At 37.1% G+C, this 18195-nt stretch overlaps 1 protein-coding gene across 4 annotated transcripts in view; it reads left to right on the top strand.

The window, feature by feature from the left end:
• The window catches only part of COL24A1 (collagen type XXIV alpha 1 chain), a 392145-nt gene that overhangs the window by 57244 nt on the left and 316706 nt on the right, over positions 1–18195 (top strand). For all 4 annotated transcript variants that reach the window (XM_069596518.1, XM_069596489.1, XM_069596509.1 and 1 more), the window contains exons 7-8: positions 14161–14214; positions 17508–17561. In XM_069596518.1, the coding sequence (XP_069452619.1) occupies positions 14161–14214; positions 17508–17561 (108 nt within the window). The remainder of the gene's footprint in view (positions 1–14160; positions 14215–17507; positions 17562–18195) is intronic.

Genomic DNA, 18195 nt, shown 5'->3' with positions numbered 1-18195 from the left:
GAGGTGGAAAAAATACACAGAAGAACTGTACAAAAAAGATCTTCACAACCCAGATAATCATGATGGTATGATCACTTACCTAGAGCCAGACATCCTGGAATGTGAAGTCAAGTGGGCCTTAGAAAGCATCACTATGAACAAAGCTAGTGGAGGTGATGGAATTCCAGTTGAGCTATTTCAAATCCCAAAAGATGATGCTGTGAAAGTGCTGCACTCAATATGCCAGCAAATTTGGAAAACTCAGCAGTGTCCACAGGACTGGAAAAGGTCAGTTTTCATTGCAATCACAAAGAAAGGCAATGCCAAAGAATGCTCAAACTACTGCACAATTGCACTCATCTCACACGCTAGTAAATTAATGCTCAAAGTTCTCCAAGCCAGGCTTCAGCAATATGTGAAAACTTCCAAATGCTCATGCTGGTTTTAGAAAAGGCAGAGAAACCAGAGATCAAATTGCCAACATCTGCTGGATCATGGAAAAAGCACGAGAGTTCCAGAGAAACATCTATTCCTGCTTTATTGACTATGCCAAAGCCTTTGACTGTGTGGATCACAATAAACTGTGGAAAATTCTGAAAGAGCTGGGAATACCAGACCACCTGACTTTCCTCTAGAAAAACCTATATGCAGGTCAGGAAGCAACAGTTAGAACTGGACATGGAACAACAGACTGGTTCCAAATAGGAAAAGGAGTACGTCAAGGCTGTATATTCTCATCCTGCTTAAGCTAAGTCACTTCAGTCTTGTCCGACTTTGTGCGACCCCATAGACGGCAGCCCACCAGGCTCCCCTGTCTTATATGCAGAGTACATCATGAGAAATGCTGGGCTGGATGAAGCACAAGGTGGAATCAAGATTGCTGGGAGAAATGTCAATAACTTCAGGTATGCAGATGACACCACCTTTATGGCAGAAAGTGAAGAAGAACTAAATAGCCTCCTGATAAAAGTGAAAGAGGAGAGTGAAAAAGTTGGCTTAAAGCAATACATTAAAAAAACTAAGATCATGGCCTCTGGTCCTATCACTTCATGGCAAATAGATGGAGAAACAGTGGAAACAGGGGCAGACTTTATTTTTCTGGGCTCCAAAATTACTGCAGATGGTGATTGCAGCCATGAAATTAAAAGACGCTTACTCCTCTGAAAGAAAGTTTTGAACCAACCGGGACAGCATATTAAAAAGCAGAGACATTACTTTGCCAACAAAGGTCCGTCTAGTCAAGGCTATGGTTTTTCCAGTGGTCATGTATGCATGTGAGAGTTGGACTATAAATAAAGCTGAGTGGTAAAGAATTGACGCTTTTGAACTATGGTATTGGAGTCCATCCTATAGGAAATCATTCCTGAGTATTCATTGGAAGGACTGATGTTGAAGCTGAAACTCCAATACTTTGGCCACCTGATACAAAGAGCTGACTCATTTGAAAAGACCCTGATGCTGGGAAAGATTGAAGGTGCGAGGAAAAGGGGATGACAGAGGATGAGATGGTTGGATGGCACCATTGACTCGGTGGACATGAGTTTGAGTAAACTCCGGGAGTTGGTGATGGACAGGGAGGCCTGATATGCTGCAGTCATGGCGTCACAAAGAGTTGTACACCAATGAGTGACTGAATTGAACTAAAACTTCTATTATACCACAGTCATTATTTTAAAATATGGTAAACAGAAGAAAAATAAAGAGAAAGAATAAATTTTTGTTATGAAATTGCCTTACCTTTCTTAGAATTAAAGCTTAGTTCTGATGCTGAAAACTCAGCTTCTCTGTATACTGGTGCCAAATTTAATCTTGGAGACAGAGTTTTGAGTGATGTGGAAAAGGATAGCTTTATTTCTTGCCAGGAAAAGGGGGATACAGTGGGCTCATACTCTTAAAAGCATGTGTCCCAACTTGGGGAAAATAGAGACAAGTTTTATAGTAATTACTGAAAGAGGACGACATGATTAGCTTGTGGACATTCTTCTGAAGGGTTAGTGATGAGGTAAGTTAGGAGTCTACATTGTCACCCTTCAGGTCCAACTGGTGTGAGGTCTATATACTTGTGGGTAGCATACCATCATTAATCATTAACTTCTCTCACCTGGAAAGAGTTTCAGTATCTGCAAAATAGCTCAAAGATACTGTTGTGTGTATCCTTTGATGGGGGAAGCAAGACCTTGCCCCAAGGCTCCTCTTGACTGTTTTTTTTTTTTTTTCTCCCTGATCTCACATCACCTCCCTTCCCCTAATTTACAATTGCTTGAATCTGCCCTTTGGAACTCAGGGAACATCATGGAGGCTGAAGGAAGGCTGTTTCCTATAATCAAAGAAATGGGGGACACAGAAAGTCCTTGTGCCTAGAAGCCCAACAGGGCCCTGCACAGTATTAGTACAATCAAGTGGTTGATGAAGGGAATTTTCTTTTTACAGAAAAATCTAGCAAATTAAGAAAAAATACTAGAATTGAAAATCACCATTTTTGCCATCCTGATGAAGAAAAGGTTAGAAAATAGAAACAACTCAGGAAGTCCAAAGCCCTTGAGGCAGGAGGATGGTTGGCAGGCTTTGAGGAATAGCTGAATGAGATAAGTGGTAGGAGATAGATCAGAGAAGTAGTAGGAGGCAGATTAGTTCAGACCTTACAGGTAAGAATTTTGGTTTGAATTTTACTGTTGTATATTTGTTGGAGAGTTCTAAGTACAGGGAAGCCTGGTGTGCTGCAGTCAATGGGGTTGCAAAGAGTTGGATATGACTGAGCGCCTGAACAAGAACAACAAGTAGAAAGATGGCGTCATGCAATTTATGTTATAGGAGGATGGTTCTGGCTATCACAGAGAATAGACTGGGGTAAGGGAAGAGCAGGAATAGGAACACCAGTTTAGAGACTTCTTCACTGGTCTACCCAGGCTCATGCCATGGATGAGGGAAAGAGTGTTAACAACAGTGATAGTGTGAAGTGGTCAAAATCTATACATATTTTGAGGCACAGTCAACATAATTGCTGCTGAGTCACTTATATGGAGTGAGAGAGGAGTCAAAAGTAATCTAAGGCCTAAGTAGTTGAACAGCTGGTATTGTGGGAGCTGCCATCTACTGGAATGAGGAGGAACATGATTTTGGGTTTTTATTGGTTTTGTTTTTGCCTGGGATGAAATCAAGGGTTCATCTTCATTAATGTTTTCAAAGAACCAACCTTTGGATTTGTTTATTTTTTCTATGGACCATTTAGTGTTTAATTGATTTTTAGCTCTATTCTATTTAGAGCTATGAATTCTTTCTAAGGACTGATTTCCCTGGAAAAGAAAATGGCAACCCACTCCAGTTTTAGGGGAATCCCATGGACAGGGAAGCCTGGTGGGATACAGACCATGGGGTTGCAAAGAGTTGGACACGACTGAAATGACTTAGTGTTGCAGAACCCAGTACTTGAGAAACCAAGCACCACACTTGGAGAGTAGGAGAACTTGGGTTTATTATGCCGGCAGGCCCAGAGGAATTAATACTCCAAGCTCTGAGCCTCGAACAAAGGGATTACAGAGTTTTTAATAGACGGACTATAGTGGGCAATAGGCTGGTTTAAACTAAGGGGTTTCACGTGTGTGGGAACAGCAGTCAAGATCGGGAGGGGGATGCCTGACCGTTACACGGACAGGAGCGATTAAGCAGGTTTGCAGAGGCTGGGCAATTGCAAAGAGCAAGACAGGGGTGAGTGAGATAAGCTCCAGTTCCTAGTACTGTAAGTCCCCACTTTCTGAGACTATGTGACCTATGTGATCCAGACTGTAAGGAGCAAGCTAAGATACAGAGGCGGAAGGAGCAAGAGGTTATGTAAAATTTTAACTTTTCCTCTTCGTTAGTATGCACATGTGCACATTTGATGTGTTGTGTTTCCATTAAGTTGAAATAAATGCTTTCATCTTCACTCATGGGTTATTCCGAAGCACATTGTTTTAATGTTCATCAATTGGAAGCTTTTCTAGTGACTTTATTGTTACTGATTTCTAATTTAGTTCCACTGTGGTCAGTACACAATGGAAGAGTTTAATCTTTTAAAATTTGTTGAGGCATTTTATGGCCCAACAGGTGATCTATCTTGATTAATATTTCACATGAACTTCAGAAGATTGTGTATCTTGTATTTGTTGGGTATCAGTTCAGTTCAGCCACTCAGTCCTGTCTGACTCTTTGCAACCCCACTGACTGCAGCATGGCAGGCTTCCCTGTCCATCACCAACTCCCGGAGCCAACTCAAACTCACGTCCATTGAGTTGGTGATGCCATCCAATGTCTCATCCTCTGTCATCCCCTTCTCTTGCCTTCAATCTTTTCCAGCATCAGGGTCTTTTCAAATGAGTCAGTTCTTCTCATTAGGTGGCCAAGGTATTGGAGTTTTGGCTTCAGCATCAGTCCTTCCAGTGAATATTCAGGACTGATTTCCTTTAGGATGGACTGGTTGGATCTCCTTGCAGTGTAAGGGACTCTCAAGAGTCTTCTTCAGCACCACAGTTCAAAAGCATCAATTCTTTGGCACTCAGCTTTCTTTATGGTCCAACTCTCACATCCGCACACTTTGAATAGACGGCAAAGTAATAATCTCTGCTTTTTAATATGCTATCTAGATTGGTCATAGCTTTTCTTCCAAGGAGTAAGAGTCTTTTATTTTTTTTTTTTTTAGTTTTTTATTTTTTAAATTTTAAAATCTTTAATTCTTACATGCATTCCCAAACATGAACCCCCCTCCCACCTCCCTCCCCATAACATCTTTCTGGGTCATCCCCATGCACCAGCATGGCTGCAGTCACCACTTGCAGTGATTTTGGAGCCAAAAAATGTCTGTCACTGTTTCTATTATTTCCCCATCTATTTGCCATGAGTGTGCAATAAATGTCAATTCGATTAGGGTGGTTTGTGGTAGTCAAATTTTCTCTGTCCTTACTAGATTTTTTCGGTCTAGTTGGAGTCAAATTTTCTCTATCCTTACTAGTTGTATTTGTGTTTAGAAAGTGTTTAGTTAGTGTTTGCTCCATGTATTTTGCAGCAGTGTGTGATGCATACACATATAAGGTTGATTGTTTTCCTGATTATCAGATATTTTTATCATTATCAAGTACGTTTAGTTATTCTCCTCTTTTTGAAGTCTAATGTGTTAGTAATACAGCCATACCAACTTTTTAGTGCTTTTTGTCTGTCTACTATATAAATTTCCTTTCCTTTACCTTTCTATATTTAAATTGCATCTCTTATAGATACTGTATAGTTGGATCTTACAAGTTTATCCAGGCTGATGATCTCTGATTTTTCATTAGAGCATTAAGTTCATTTATACTTGTATAATTTTGGTATGATTGGGTCTTGCTCTTCTGCATTGTCATTTCTTTTCTATTTATCCCATATATTTGGCTCCTTTATTCCTTTTTTCTACCTTCTTTTTTAATAATCAAATATTTTTTAGAATTCTATTTAATTTCTCTGTTGGCATTTCAGCTGTATCTCTGATCTTTAGTCATTGCTTTAGGGATTACAATATGCATTATTAATTTATTGTAGTTTACTTGGAATTAATATGGTAATATTTCATGTAGAATATGACTTATACAATTATTTACCTATTATCCTCCCATATTTTGTGTTCTGTTATTTATTTTGCATCTATATCATAAACCCAATAGTACAATGAAATAATTTCTGTATTAAGTAATCAGTCTTTTAAGGAAATTAGAAGAAACAAGCAAGGGATTTATTTTCATTTCCAGAGCTCTTTATTCCTTCCTATAGATCTGAGTTTCTATCTGGTGTCACTTCTCATTAGCTAGAAGAAATTCCTTCAATATTCTTGGAGTACAGTTCTACTGGCAGTGATTTCTCTAGGTTTTTGTTTACGTGAAATTTGTCTACATTTGTTTGAAGGATAGTTAAACATTTATTGAGTAAAGAAATCTTGGTTGAGAATGTTTTTTTTCACGTACTTTATGCATGTCTGCTGTTCTCATCCTTTGGTTTTTACTGTTTCTGATGAGAATTTAGCCAACATTACTTCTTTTAATATGATGTGTAATTTTTCACAGGCTGCTTAAGGCTTTTATCTTAATCTGGCTTTTAGTAGCTTTATTATGATATATGAAGGGTTTGTTTCCTTTAGATATTTCTTATTTGGGCTTCACCGAATGCCTTTTAACCTATAAAGATTTTTAAAATAAATCTGGGGCATTTTTGGCCATTACTTTTTCAAATGATCTTTCTGTCGCATTATTTATTTCTCTCCTTTCCTTCTGGGACTCCATTTACATGTATGTTAGACTACTCAGTATTGTCCCATAGGTCACTAGATCTCTGTTCATTTTTGCCATGTATTTTTTTCCTCTTCTTCAGATAACTTCTATGGATCTACTTTTAAGTTCACTAAACTTTACTTCTGGCTTCTCTAACATGGTGTTAATACCATCCAGTAAATTTTTATTTTAGATATTTTATCATCAGTTCTAGGTTTTTAGTTGATTTTTTATATAGTTTTCATCTGTCTGTTGATAATTGTTCACTCATTATGACCATCCTTTCCTTTAAGTCCTTGAACATATTTATAGTAATTAATAAAATCCTCAACTGCTAATTCTAACATCAGTCCTCTTGAGGACTTTGACCCCTTTTTGTCTTTGTGTGTGCTTAGTCATGTCCAACTCTTTGCAACCCTTTGGACTGTAGCCCACCAGGCTCCTCTGTCCGTGGGATATCCTAGGCAAGAATAGTGAAGTGAATTGCTATTTCCTCCTATGGGGGATCTTCCTAAGCCAGGGATCAAACCCACGTCTTTTGTATCTCCTGCGTTGCAGGAGGATTCTTGACCTGCTGAGCCATCAGGGAAACCCTTTTTTGTTCTTTGGAGACTTGATTTTTGTTCTGTAGGCACTGAAATAACTGGCTCATCACCTTAAACTTTTACGGGTTTAGAAACACTTAAAGGGCATATTTCAGTGTTTTCTTGCAGTTTTAGTGCAAGTCCATTAGTCCAAGAATATAGTATTTGCTTCTAAAGTATAACTCTTCCTCAGTTTTAGGGGAAAGGTGTTCAAATATTTACCATGTTCCTCTAAAATGATGTGGATCAAACCCCAAACTTTCCTCTGTAATGACCAGCAGCTGAAATTTGTTAATTCTCTTAGCCCTTTAGCTGTTGCCTTCTGCAAAGCTTTTTGGAATCTCTCTCATGAAAATGCATGTCAGGATCAGCCAAGAATTGAAGAAAGTCTATATTTAAGTTTTTGGGGAAGCTGACTTTCTTTCTAGGATTTTATCCCTTAATTTACAATCATTCTGGTACTCCTACACACTGTCTTCTGATACCATTAGCCAAAAAGTTTGGTTTTCTGCTTCAATTCCAGCTACTCCGTGCAGACTTGGAAATGTCCTTTAGGAGAAAGGCTGTATAAATGTGTATTACACCAAGTGTGGATTGTGATTATCTGGGTCGTGAAGATCTTTTTTGTACAGTTCTTCTGTGTATTCTTACCACCTCTTCTTAATATCTTCTGCTTCTGTTAGGTCCATACCATCTCTGTCCTTTATTGAGCCCATCTTTGCATGAAATGTTCCCTTGGTGTCTCTAATTTTCTTGAAGAGATCTCTAGTCTTTCCCATTCTGTTCTTTTCCTCCATTTCTTTGCATTGATCGCTGAAGAAAGCTTTCTTATCTCCTTGCTCTTCTTTGGAACTCTGCATTCAGATGCTTATATCTTTCCTTTTCTCCTTGGCTTTTCACTTCTCTTCTTTTTACAGCTATTTGTAAGGCCTCCAGACAGCCATTTTGCTTTTTTGCATTTCTTTTCCATGGGGATGGTCTTGGTCCCTGTGTCTTGTACAATGTCACGATCCTCCATCCATAGTTCATCAGGCACTCTGTCTATCAGATCTACACGTGGACATCACCAGATGGTCAACACCAAAATCAGATTGATTATATTCTTTGCAGCCAAAGATGGAGAAGCTCTATACTGTCAGCAAAAACAAGACCGGGAGCTGACTGTGGCTCAGATCATGAACTCCTTATTGCCAAATTCAGACTTAAATTGAAGAAAGTGGGGAAAACCACTAGACCATTCAGATATGACCTAAATGGTCATACAGTGGAAGTGAGAAATAGATTTAAGGGACTAGATCTGATAGACAGAGTGCCTGATGAACTGAACACATCAAAAGACAAAACAAGACAAAATCAGTTTAAGTCATGAATTTAATGTGAGATATGTCATCATGATTGTTTTCTCTTATGTTTACCCACTCTAGGTAGGGTCAGAGTAAGTGGAGTTTATATTCAAGATTTTCCAGGTAAACTATGACAGAGAAAGAAACAGGCAGTGGTGTTACTTATATATGCAAGGAATTAATTAGAATATAAGACACTGGAATCTAGGCTATTTAGAGATGGAAAGTGAGGCCACATAGGGGATGAGAGTGAAAATGTAGTTGTTCCAGTGGTCAAATAATTGCTAAAGTTATAAGGGCTTAGAGTGAGCTATGAAGATAAGGTGTTGTTACAGAGCATAAGGCTTAAAATTGAGATTATAGAGCTTGTGTAGTTATTGCTAACATTAAAGCCAAGAATATTCAAGTGGTGCTATCTCAGGATCATGTCATTTAATGTTTTCTTTGTGATACTCTCCCAATTTAGCTTATTCATACTCTGAAATTTTACATTCCAAATTATTTTCAGTATTTCTGCTTCATCAGTAATTCACTCAATTGTTCTCTGCTTTTCAAGATGGCCATAATTGTAAACATTTTTACAATGTTTGTGTTTATCTTGTGTTACAAAAATTGTAAACATTTTTAAATGATTGTATTTACTACTGTTATTTTTAATACTAGTAAACACTATTCTAACATCTTTATGGGCCTACAATCTTAGTTTGATTATTTAATTTATAAACATTATTTTTAGTTCCCAGGAGTTTGTGAAAAGCCAATCAAGTGTGGCTAGAAGTGTTTCAGGAATTGTAGAATAAATACAAAATGAGAGGAAATAAGAAATTTTGGAGCGTTTCCCTTAAATGCAGAAAAGTATGTCCTTCTTCCTTGACATTTCAGACAAAATTGGCATGTTCAATAATTTCTTTCTTATGCATTTAATACTAGGATCAGTGCACAACTGGCCAGGTTAAAAACATTTTCTTCATGCTGACTTAAATTTCTGGTTCTAGGTTATGACTTTATCAGTACCTTCAAGTGTCTTTGTGTGTCAGTAAAAGAGCTTTGACATATCTCTTTAAATATGTTGCCAAGATGTATAAAGCTTACGAATAAGAAAACAGTTTGTCTTTACATCTGGTTTTTATTGCTTAATTGATTACTTTCACTTTTTAGTGTTTTTTTAATTGGAAGATGAAATGTCAGATTAGAAGATGATGTCAAGAAAGTTGAAAGATAATTATATTAAGGAAGTTGGTATATAATAGAAAACTCAGGGCTTACCTGATAGCCCAGTTGGTAAAGAATCCACCTGCAGTGCAGGAGACCCCGGTTTGATTCCTGAGTTGAGAAGATCCGCTAGAGAAGGGATAGGCCACCAACTCCAATATTCTTGGGCTTTCCTGGTGGCTCAGCTAGTAAAGAATCTGCCTGCAATGAGGCAGACCTGGGTTCGATCCCTGGGTTAGGAAGATCCCCTGGAAAAGGGAAAGGCTACCCACTCCAGTATTCTGGCCTGGAGAATTCCTTGGACTGTATAGTCCATGGGGTCACAAAGAATCAGACACAACTGAGTGACTTTCACTTTCAGAAAATTCAGATTGGACCTAAAAATAAGAGTTTTTAGTGTGAGAATTAAAAGTAGGAACATTGGCCATAGAAAGTTTTATTCAAATTTCTCAAGGACTGGCATTTAAGTTCTTTTTAAATTTTTTGTAAATATTGTCTCAAATCAATTAGTTAGGCTTTATAATAGAAAATTAAAATGTGTAAAAAAAAATCAATACAATTTTACTTTAACAGATATTGTGATAATGAGAAAGAAAATTGACCCAATTTATTGATACTTTTGTAGACAGTCTTAATTCAACTAATATTTTTGTACTTTTATACCTTATTGCTTTATCTATAAAGGGATTGGCTAGATAAGCTCTAAAATTTCATGAGTTCTAAGCTTCTGTTTTTTAGATGAAGAGTTCAGTTCTTAAATACTAAGAAAACCCTAAAGCCATTTCTGAGGTCCTACAATTTTGTAACCAGTGATCTAAAATTTGGTTAGTGGTAGAAGTAGTGATTAGCTATGAAAGGGAATAGGTCAGACTGGAAAACAACTTTTTCCTTGAACATTTTTTTTTTTTTGATGCTTAAATTAAACTATTTTACGCTTTTTTGACACTTCTGCCAATGAAGACTTGTTTCTAATCTGTAAAATGAAAGAACTTATTGGAGAACATGAAGGACTTTTTGTCTTCCTTTTGTTAGAGTGCTATTTGAAAGCATTCCTCCCATATCCACTCCCTGCCTCTAACTTTGAGCTGTAGGCCTCACATTTTATTTCAATGAGAAATTAGAAGCAGTCAGATGAGAATTAGCTCTTATGTTTTTTCCCATTACCAAGGCTAGTGACCTAGCACTTGTACCCATATATTCTACCCTTAGAATTGTGGTTTGAATCAGATTAATTGTCCCTACTGAAATGTCTCTGCTTGGACCCTGGATCTGTGAGGCATACTCAAGAGAAGTACTTATTTCTCCCAACTTATGCTCAACTTTCCTCTTTCCTAGATCATTCCCATCAACAAAATAGCTTGATATACTAGTTTCCATGTTAAAAAAATTTGAAAGCCTAAGGCTTCCCTTCGAACTCACATCTTTCTCACAAAATAACGTGTACTCCCCTTTTTTCTCTACTTGTCTTATTAGTCAAAGCTCCTGTCTTACCACCCATGACTTTCACATATTCTTGACCACTCCACTGATGTGGTACCTGGCAAGGTCACCAACCACTTCTGTCTTTCTCAACAGCATCTCACCCAGACTTGTTTTTCAGGAGCTGTGGACACAGTTGGCCATGCCTTCATTCTGGAAATGTCTTCTCTACACTTGGAGGCCCCACAGTCACTTTGTTTACCTTTCCGACTGACCTGCTGTGTCACTTCATCCTCCCTTTCTGTCTTTCCTCCTACAGTTTTTAAATATTGGAACATATTTAGTGAACCATCCTCCTTCCTCTGCTTTTCTCTGTATTTACACCTAGTCTCAATTGTCGTTCAGTCTTTCAGTCGTGGCTGACTCTTTGCGACCCCACGGACTGCAGCACACCAGGCTTCCCTATCCTTCAGTATCTCCTGGAGTGTGCTTAAACTCATGTCCAACTGAGTAGATGATGCCATCCAACCATCTCATCCTCTGTCACCCTCTTCTCCTACCTTAAATCTTTCCCAGCATCAGGGTCTTTTCCAGTGAGTCAGCTCTTCACATCAGATGGCCCAAGTATTGGAGCTTCAGCTTTGGCATCAGTCCTTCTAGTGAATATTTAGGGTTGATTTACTGGATTGATCTCTTTGCTGTAAGGACTCTCAGTAGTCTTCTCTAGCACTGCAGTTTGAAAGCATCAGTTCTTCAGTGCTCAGCCTTCTTAATGATCAACTCTCACATCCATACATGACTACTGAATATACCATAGCTTTGACTAAACAGACCTTTGTCAGCAACATAATGTCTCTGCTTTTGAATATGCTGTCTAGGTTTGTCATAGCTTTTCTTCCAAGGAGAAAGTGTCCTTTAATTTCATGGCTGCAGTCACCCTCTACCGTGATTTTGGAGCCCAAGAAAATAGTTTGTCACTGTTCCCATTTTTTCCCCATCTATTTGCTGTGAAGTGATGGACTGGATGCTGTGATCTTCACTTTTTGAATGTTGAGTTTTAAGCTAGCTTTTTCACTCTCCTCTTTCACTATGGTTTCACATACAGTTTATATTCTGGTGCCTTTGATTTCCAGACTCAGCATCCAACAGTACACACAGCATCTCCACTTGGAAATCCAAGAGACACCTTGCTTTTAACATGTCCAAGAGAGAACTACAGCTGATAGCCAGTCCTACTCTTCTCCCGGATCTTTTCCATTAATCATTTTCCCATTGTATATGAACTAGATGACATATGCCTCTTTCACTTCCCATCCTGGGAAAAAAAATTCTGTCAGCTCTGCCTTCAATATGTGTTTTGAATTTGCAACTCCCATAACGTCTCTTCAACACTATAGCCAATGGTATATCAGAAGATAGATCTGAGTAAAAGCCAAGCCACAAATAAGGCCTAATCATTCCTTTTGTGTTCCAGCCCCATTTGTCTCTCTGAAGTACACACCTCCCTCTCTCCCCTTTGCTCCTGTTACATTGGGTAGCCTGCTGTTTTTCAGGTAAATCTCAGGCCATTTGCGCATACTCTTTTCCTCTGCTGGGGATGCTTTTCATGATCTTCCTCCAGATATATTTATAACTCCCTCCCTTACATCTTTCAATTCTCTGGTCAGATACCCTTCTTGGGGATGGTTCTCCCCTCTGTACACAAGAAGGGAGCCCTCAAAGCCCCTGCTGGTCACAGTTCCCTTCTCCAGCTCCTGCTTTCTCTCTGACGCTTATCTATACAAGAAACTGTATTTTAAACATTTCTTTTATAGATATTTGTTTATTCTTTTTTTTTTTTTTTCTCACAGTGTAATGTCAACCTAAAGAGGACAGATAATTTACCTGTTTTGTTCAGGAAGTTGTTCAGTAAATATCCGTGGAGTGAAAGAAAAAAAAATTATCCCTGAATATGTGAAGGAAGTCATAACAGTTTCCCTGTTTTCCATGGGGTGAAAATAAAATTTAAGAATGGAAAATTATCTATTGTTAGCTGTGAATGGTAGTGAAGTCAGAATTTGAATGATAATCTCAATTCTGTATTTTATGAAGAGTGAAATAGAAAAGGAAATATTTTTCCTAGTATGTAATAGTCAAATAGGACTGAGCAACTAAACAATGATGAATAATAAAAAAAAGTTGATTTTACTATTGTACCCCAAATTTTAGATTGGAATATGAAGTTATATTTCAATTGGAATATGAAGTTATATTTCTCTTGAAATATAAAAGATTTCCAGAGTATGAAAAATAACTGTTTTATAACAATAAAAAGAACTTTGCCAGTTAGAGGGTTTTTGTTTGTTTGTTTGTTTATTTTTTATTGTAAAAGTAATGCATGTACTTTGGGCTTCTCAGGTGGTTCAGTGGTAAAGAATCCACCTGCCAATGCAGGAGCCACAGGGAAAGATCCCCTGGAGGGAAAAATGGCAACCCGCTCCAGTATTCTTGCCTCTAAGATTCTATGGACAGAGGAGTGTGGCAGGCCACAGTCCATGGGGTTGCAAAGAATAGGACACAACTGAGCATGCACACAATGCACGGTACATTGCAAGATTTTGGAAAATATTTAAACTTGGAATGATGTCTTGAAATTTGGAAAATTAGTATAAGCAGTTTTTTTCCCACTAAAAATAACGTTTCCCCATGCTAAAAATTATAACTCAATATGTCACAAAGACCATAAAGAAAGCTGAGCGCTGAAGAGTTGATGCTTTTGAACTGTGGAGTTGGAGAAGACTCTTGAGAGTCCCTTGGACTGCAAGAAGATTGAACCAATCAATCCTAAAGGAAATCAGTCCTGAATATTCATTGGAAGGACTAATGCTGAAACCTGATGCAAAAAGCTGACTCATTTGAAAAGACCCTGATGCTGGGAAAAATTAAGAGAATGGGATGACAGAGGATGAGATGGTTGGATGGTATCACTGACTGAGTTTGAGCAAGCTCCGGGAGTTAGTGATGGACAGGGAGGGCTGGCATGCTGCGGTCCATGGGGTCACAAAGAGTCAGATATGACTGAGTGACTGAACTGAACTGATGTCACCATATGTAGTTCTCATAAAGAAATGTTTCAATGATTAGAAAAATTAGCTATATCTTGGAAATTTCTAGGAATTTTCTCAACATTTAAAATTAAGGTTAAATGAGATATACATTAAAAAGATAAGTAATCTATACTCATCTTAATTTAAAATATGTAATTTTATTCGATACCATACAAACTATATATACTGTATGACATTACATACAATTGAGGAAGTATGATACATGTAATTTATGTTTCATCAAGTGTTTTGTAACTATTTTATTTAGGGCCCTAAAGGAGATCCAGGTTTTTCCCCAGATCAAGCTCTTTCTGGAGAAAAGGTAATTACTTGTCCATGAAATAAAATCTTGTTGATATATCTTAAGCATTTAAAAATAACTTTTACTTTTTAAAAAATATAGATTTTACTTGATTTCAAAGTGTGCAATAACTATTGGATTTTAATGAAGAAATATTTGAAGAATCAAGTAAATGGCGTCATCAGCCTAACATATTAGTTAAAATCATATAATTAATCTTACTGAATGTCCATTCTGGCATGCTCTTGTGCTTCCTGCCAACTGGGAACAGATGGGGCAAAAAATTAAAACAAGAAGTTTTTGGTCCTAACCTCAAGAATGTGGCTGTTAGTATGGATGGCATTATAAATTTTAATGCCATTTTACACCTTCTTTAGAATGGTTATATGTACTTTATCTTGTTTAAGTCTCACAGTAACAGTGACGGAGGCTGTCGTCATTATTTTTTTTTTTTTTCAGTTAAGAAAGAGGATTTATAGAATTTAAGTAGTTAGCGAGTGGAAGAATTAGTGATATATCTTAATTTTCTAACCTTCAATACAGTATGCTTTTCATTTTTTAATGCTCTTAAACACACACACATATTCCTTTAGGTAAAAAGAAACTAATATTTCAAAGTAACGATAGCAACAAAAATCTGTTTTACGAGGAAGATACTGTTTTCCTGTGAGAATGAATACAAGTTGAGTATTTAGGAATACATCTGGGAAGCTTTATTTAGTCATGCACTTGATGAATGTGATACAGTTATAGAATGTTTTGTTTATGTGGTATACATTCACAAACTTTTAAAATCCTTGAATAATTTTTGTGGTTCTTGGGTTGTAATCTGATCTTTTCATTGGTTTACAGAAACTCTTGTAAATTTAAGAAAAATTACCTCACATTAATGGACATTATACTAATGAATTATCAAGTTTAATCTAGAGTTGTAAGAATTTCATTGCTGTAATGGAACTGAGTTCACTGACTAAATAAGTTAGAAAAGGAATGGAAGTTTATTATTTTTTTAAATAATATTTTATTTATTTATTTGGCTGCACCAAGTCTTATTTGGAGCACACGGGATCTTTTGTTGCAACATGCGGGATCTAGTTCCCCAACCAGGGATCGAACCTGGGCCTCCTGCATTGGGAGCACAGAGTCTTAGCCGCTGGACCACTAGGGAAGTCCTGGAAGTTTATTATTAAAAACAGTATCTTCATTCATCCCTTAATTATGAGGAAGAAAATTCTTCAATCTGAGAAATAGAGATGCCATGTTTAAAAATGTATAAATATGATATATTTGATTTCTTAAAATTAAGAAACTAGACATCCACTCTCTTTTGGTGAGTGCTTTAAATAATCTCCCCAAATTAAGTATTCAGATTTTATCAAATACTTATTTTTAATATTCACTTGTGGCCTCTCTGTATAAAATATAGGGTGGTTCAGTGTATGTACAGTTTCTGTACAAAATATAGGATGATTCAGCCTGTGAGTTGAGACTAGGGAGTATGTCAGTCTTCTTTTTTTTAATTTTTGAGTTACTCATGTACAAACTGTACTATATAGGAAAAATGTCAGAAGATTTAAGACTTCATAACATGTTTTCATTAAGCTTTAAGTGAAATCCAACTTTCAAAATAAAAGATATTTCTAAAATGGTAAAATTTTAAAAATTTTCTTAGAAATCATATTTATATAAAATTAGGTTCAGTTATACTGAGGAAGCAGGATATTTATACATATACAATATAAATTCAAATAAAATATGAACATTAAATTGGTGTGAGTATAGGGGGATTGGGACCCAATTGAATTTTATCTTTAAACATTTAGCTATTTTTATAATAAATAGTCAATGATGAAACAATATAAGCAATGCAGAGTCTAGTCCTTCAGCATGTAATATCCAGTAAGTAACACCTCTCATAGAACACACATACATATTTAATTCCTTGCGGGACCTTAGTGGCAAACAAATTAGTTTAAATAGTGGCAACTTTTCTTTTCCCATAAGACAAATGTGATATTATTCTTATTCTCAGCTTTCAGATGGAGGAATTTTGAAGGGAAATCAACTGATCTACCCTTGACTAGAACTAGTAGGGGATGAGCCTCCAGTCTTCTGTTTCCTAATGTAGCTCTCTTTTCCTTCTATCAGAGTAATAAGTATAAAAAATATATGTATAAACCCATCACACCATAATGAATGGACGCCATGTTAATAAAACATTGAACAAGAACATAAAATATTAGAACAAATGGAAAAACACTTGATAGTTAATAATCAGAAACATTCTTTTCTGTTTATTTAACTTGATGACATTAAAGTAGTTAATGCAGTGAAACATTTATGTACTATGAATAGTACATGAATAGTCATTATAGAATTTATTTAGGATTATTAACTAAGTATTCCTTTCCTTTCAAACAACATACTTTTCTTCCACGCACAATAAATTTGTTACAGCAGAAAGAGAGAAAGGAACAGCGGTAAAGAAAAAGCGTACCTTAAGTAAACTGGTTTAAGATTTTACCCCCATTCCTTTTTGATATGTTTTGTCCTTGTCATTCACACATCATCCTCTGTGTCTCTCATTGTCACCTCTACCCACCACAGACACTCCTTGCCCCTCACTGGTGTAATTTCTCCTCCTACCCTGCTCTGCAAGCCCTCATCAAATCTGGGGGAAGGGATGGGGACAGAAGGCCCTAATTTGTTAAATTGAAGTCTGTGGACCAGCACAGTCGTCCCCAAAATTTTCGCTGCAGGTACTCTGGTTACTACAGTGGAAGGCACCAGGGCAGCCCTGGAAGGGGAAGTGCCCCTTTCTCTGCTCCAGAGTCCTAGTCCTGGACCAGGGAAAGAACCTAGTCCTGCTCCCCATCCCCCAGCTGTTCATTGATGTACCACGTGGGAGTCCCACCAACCTGTGAGTTGTCACCTAAAAAAGGCAGACCTGAGCCCTCTGCAGCTGTATTATAAAGTGCTGGTAGGATTTTTAAACAGATTTCTTTACATTTTTAAAACATGGCAAGCCTTGGAAAAGGTGGAAATTTGGGAAGTAAGGGTGTTTCTAGAGAAAAGAACATCAGAGAAAAAGCAGCAGGGCCACGGACAGGGTGAAGTATTGTCCAGGTAATCAGTACTGAAAGAAATAAGGGTTGGGAACCTCAAGGAAGTTCTCAGAAAGCACGTGGAACTTGAGCCAGATTGAGGGGATCAGTAAATAAGATCTTGACAGCCAAGATGAACTCCTACAGCGTGGAAATCATACTTTTCAGTTTTTTCATAATATTAAACCTCCATTTGTGTTTTGTTCTTAGGGTGATCCAGGACTTTCTGGATTAACGGGGCCCCCTGGTATGCAAGGTGTTAAGGTAAGATGTAGTTTTATTTTGACATGTGTGGGTTCCATGTGGATCTAGGAGTTCTCCAACTCCTAAGATCTCGTTCTGAAGTTAAGCCCAAAGTCAATGTTTGAAATTCCTTTCCTCAGCAATAGGAATTAGGATGCTGTCTTAATCCAGGAAAGTGGTGCCCACCAATGACAGTCTTAAGAAAATATAAGAAAACCTTTCCAATAACAAAAGGGACAAAATTCATATGCAGAAGAAAGTCACTGATAAAATATTGAAGCTTTTCTCTGTTTTTACAATTATATTAGGGCAGTAATCTACTTCTGAAACATTAAAGTCACTTTGTGACTTTTATATGTTCAAAGTGAGGTACCGTTGGATATAGGTAAGATATTTGACTTTTTTATTAAAGAGTTTCTCATTTTATTAGGAACTAATAACCTCTGCCATGATGTATATACAAACGTGAAGCCTGAAGCTTAAGTAGAGTAGAAGCGAAAGCTGGGGATAGGTAGTAAAAAATAGTAGTCATGTGCATATGAGTAGGCTTTTTCTGAAGTAAAACAAAATAGCAACACTGCTGCTATAATTATTTTTATAAAATATGGTATGCAGTTTCATAAATTAACACAAGTATAAATTCTCCTCTATTTAG

The sequence above is a fragment of the Ovis canadensis genome, chromosome 1 (genome assembly GCF_042477335.2).
Source record: "Ovis canadensis isolate MfBH-ARS-UI-01 breed Bighorn chromosome 1, ARS-UI_OviCan_v2, whole genome shotgun sequence".
NCBI lineage: Eukaryota > Metazoa > Chordata > Mammalia > Artiodactyla > Bovidae > Ovis > Ovis canadensis.
Note: the sequence above shows the minus strand (reverse complement) of the source record. Positions and strands in the feature narration are given on the sequence as shown.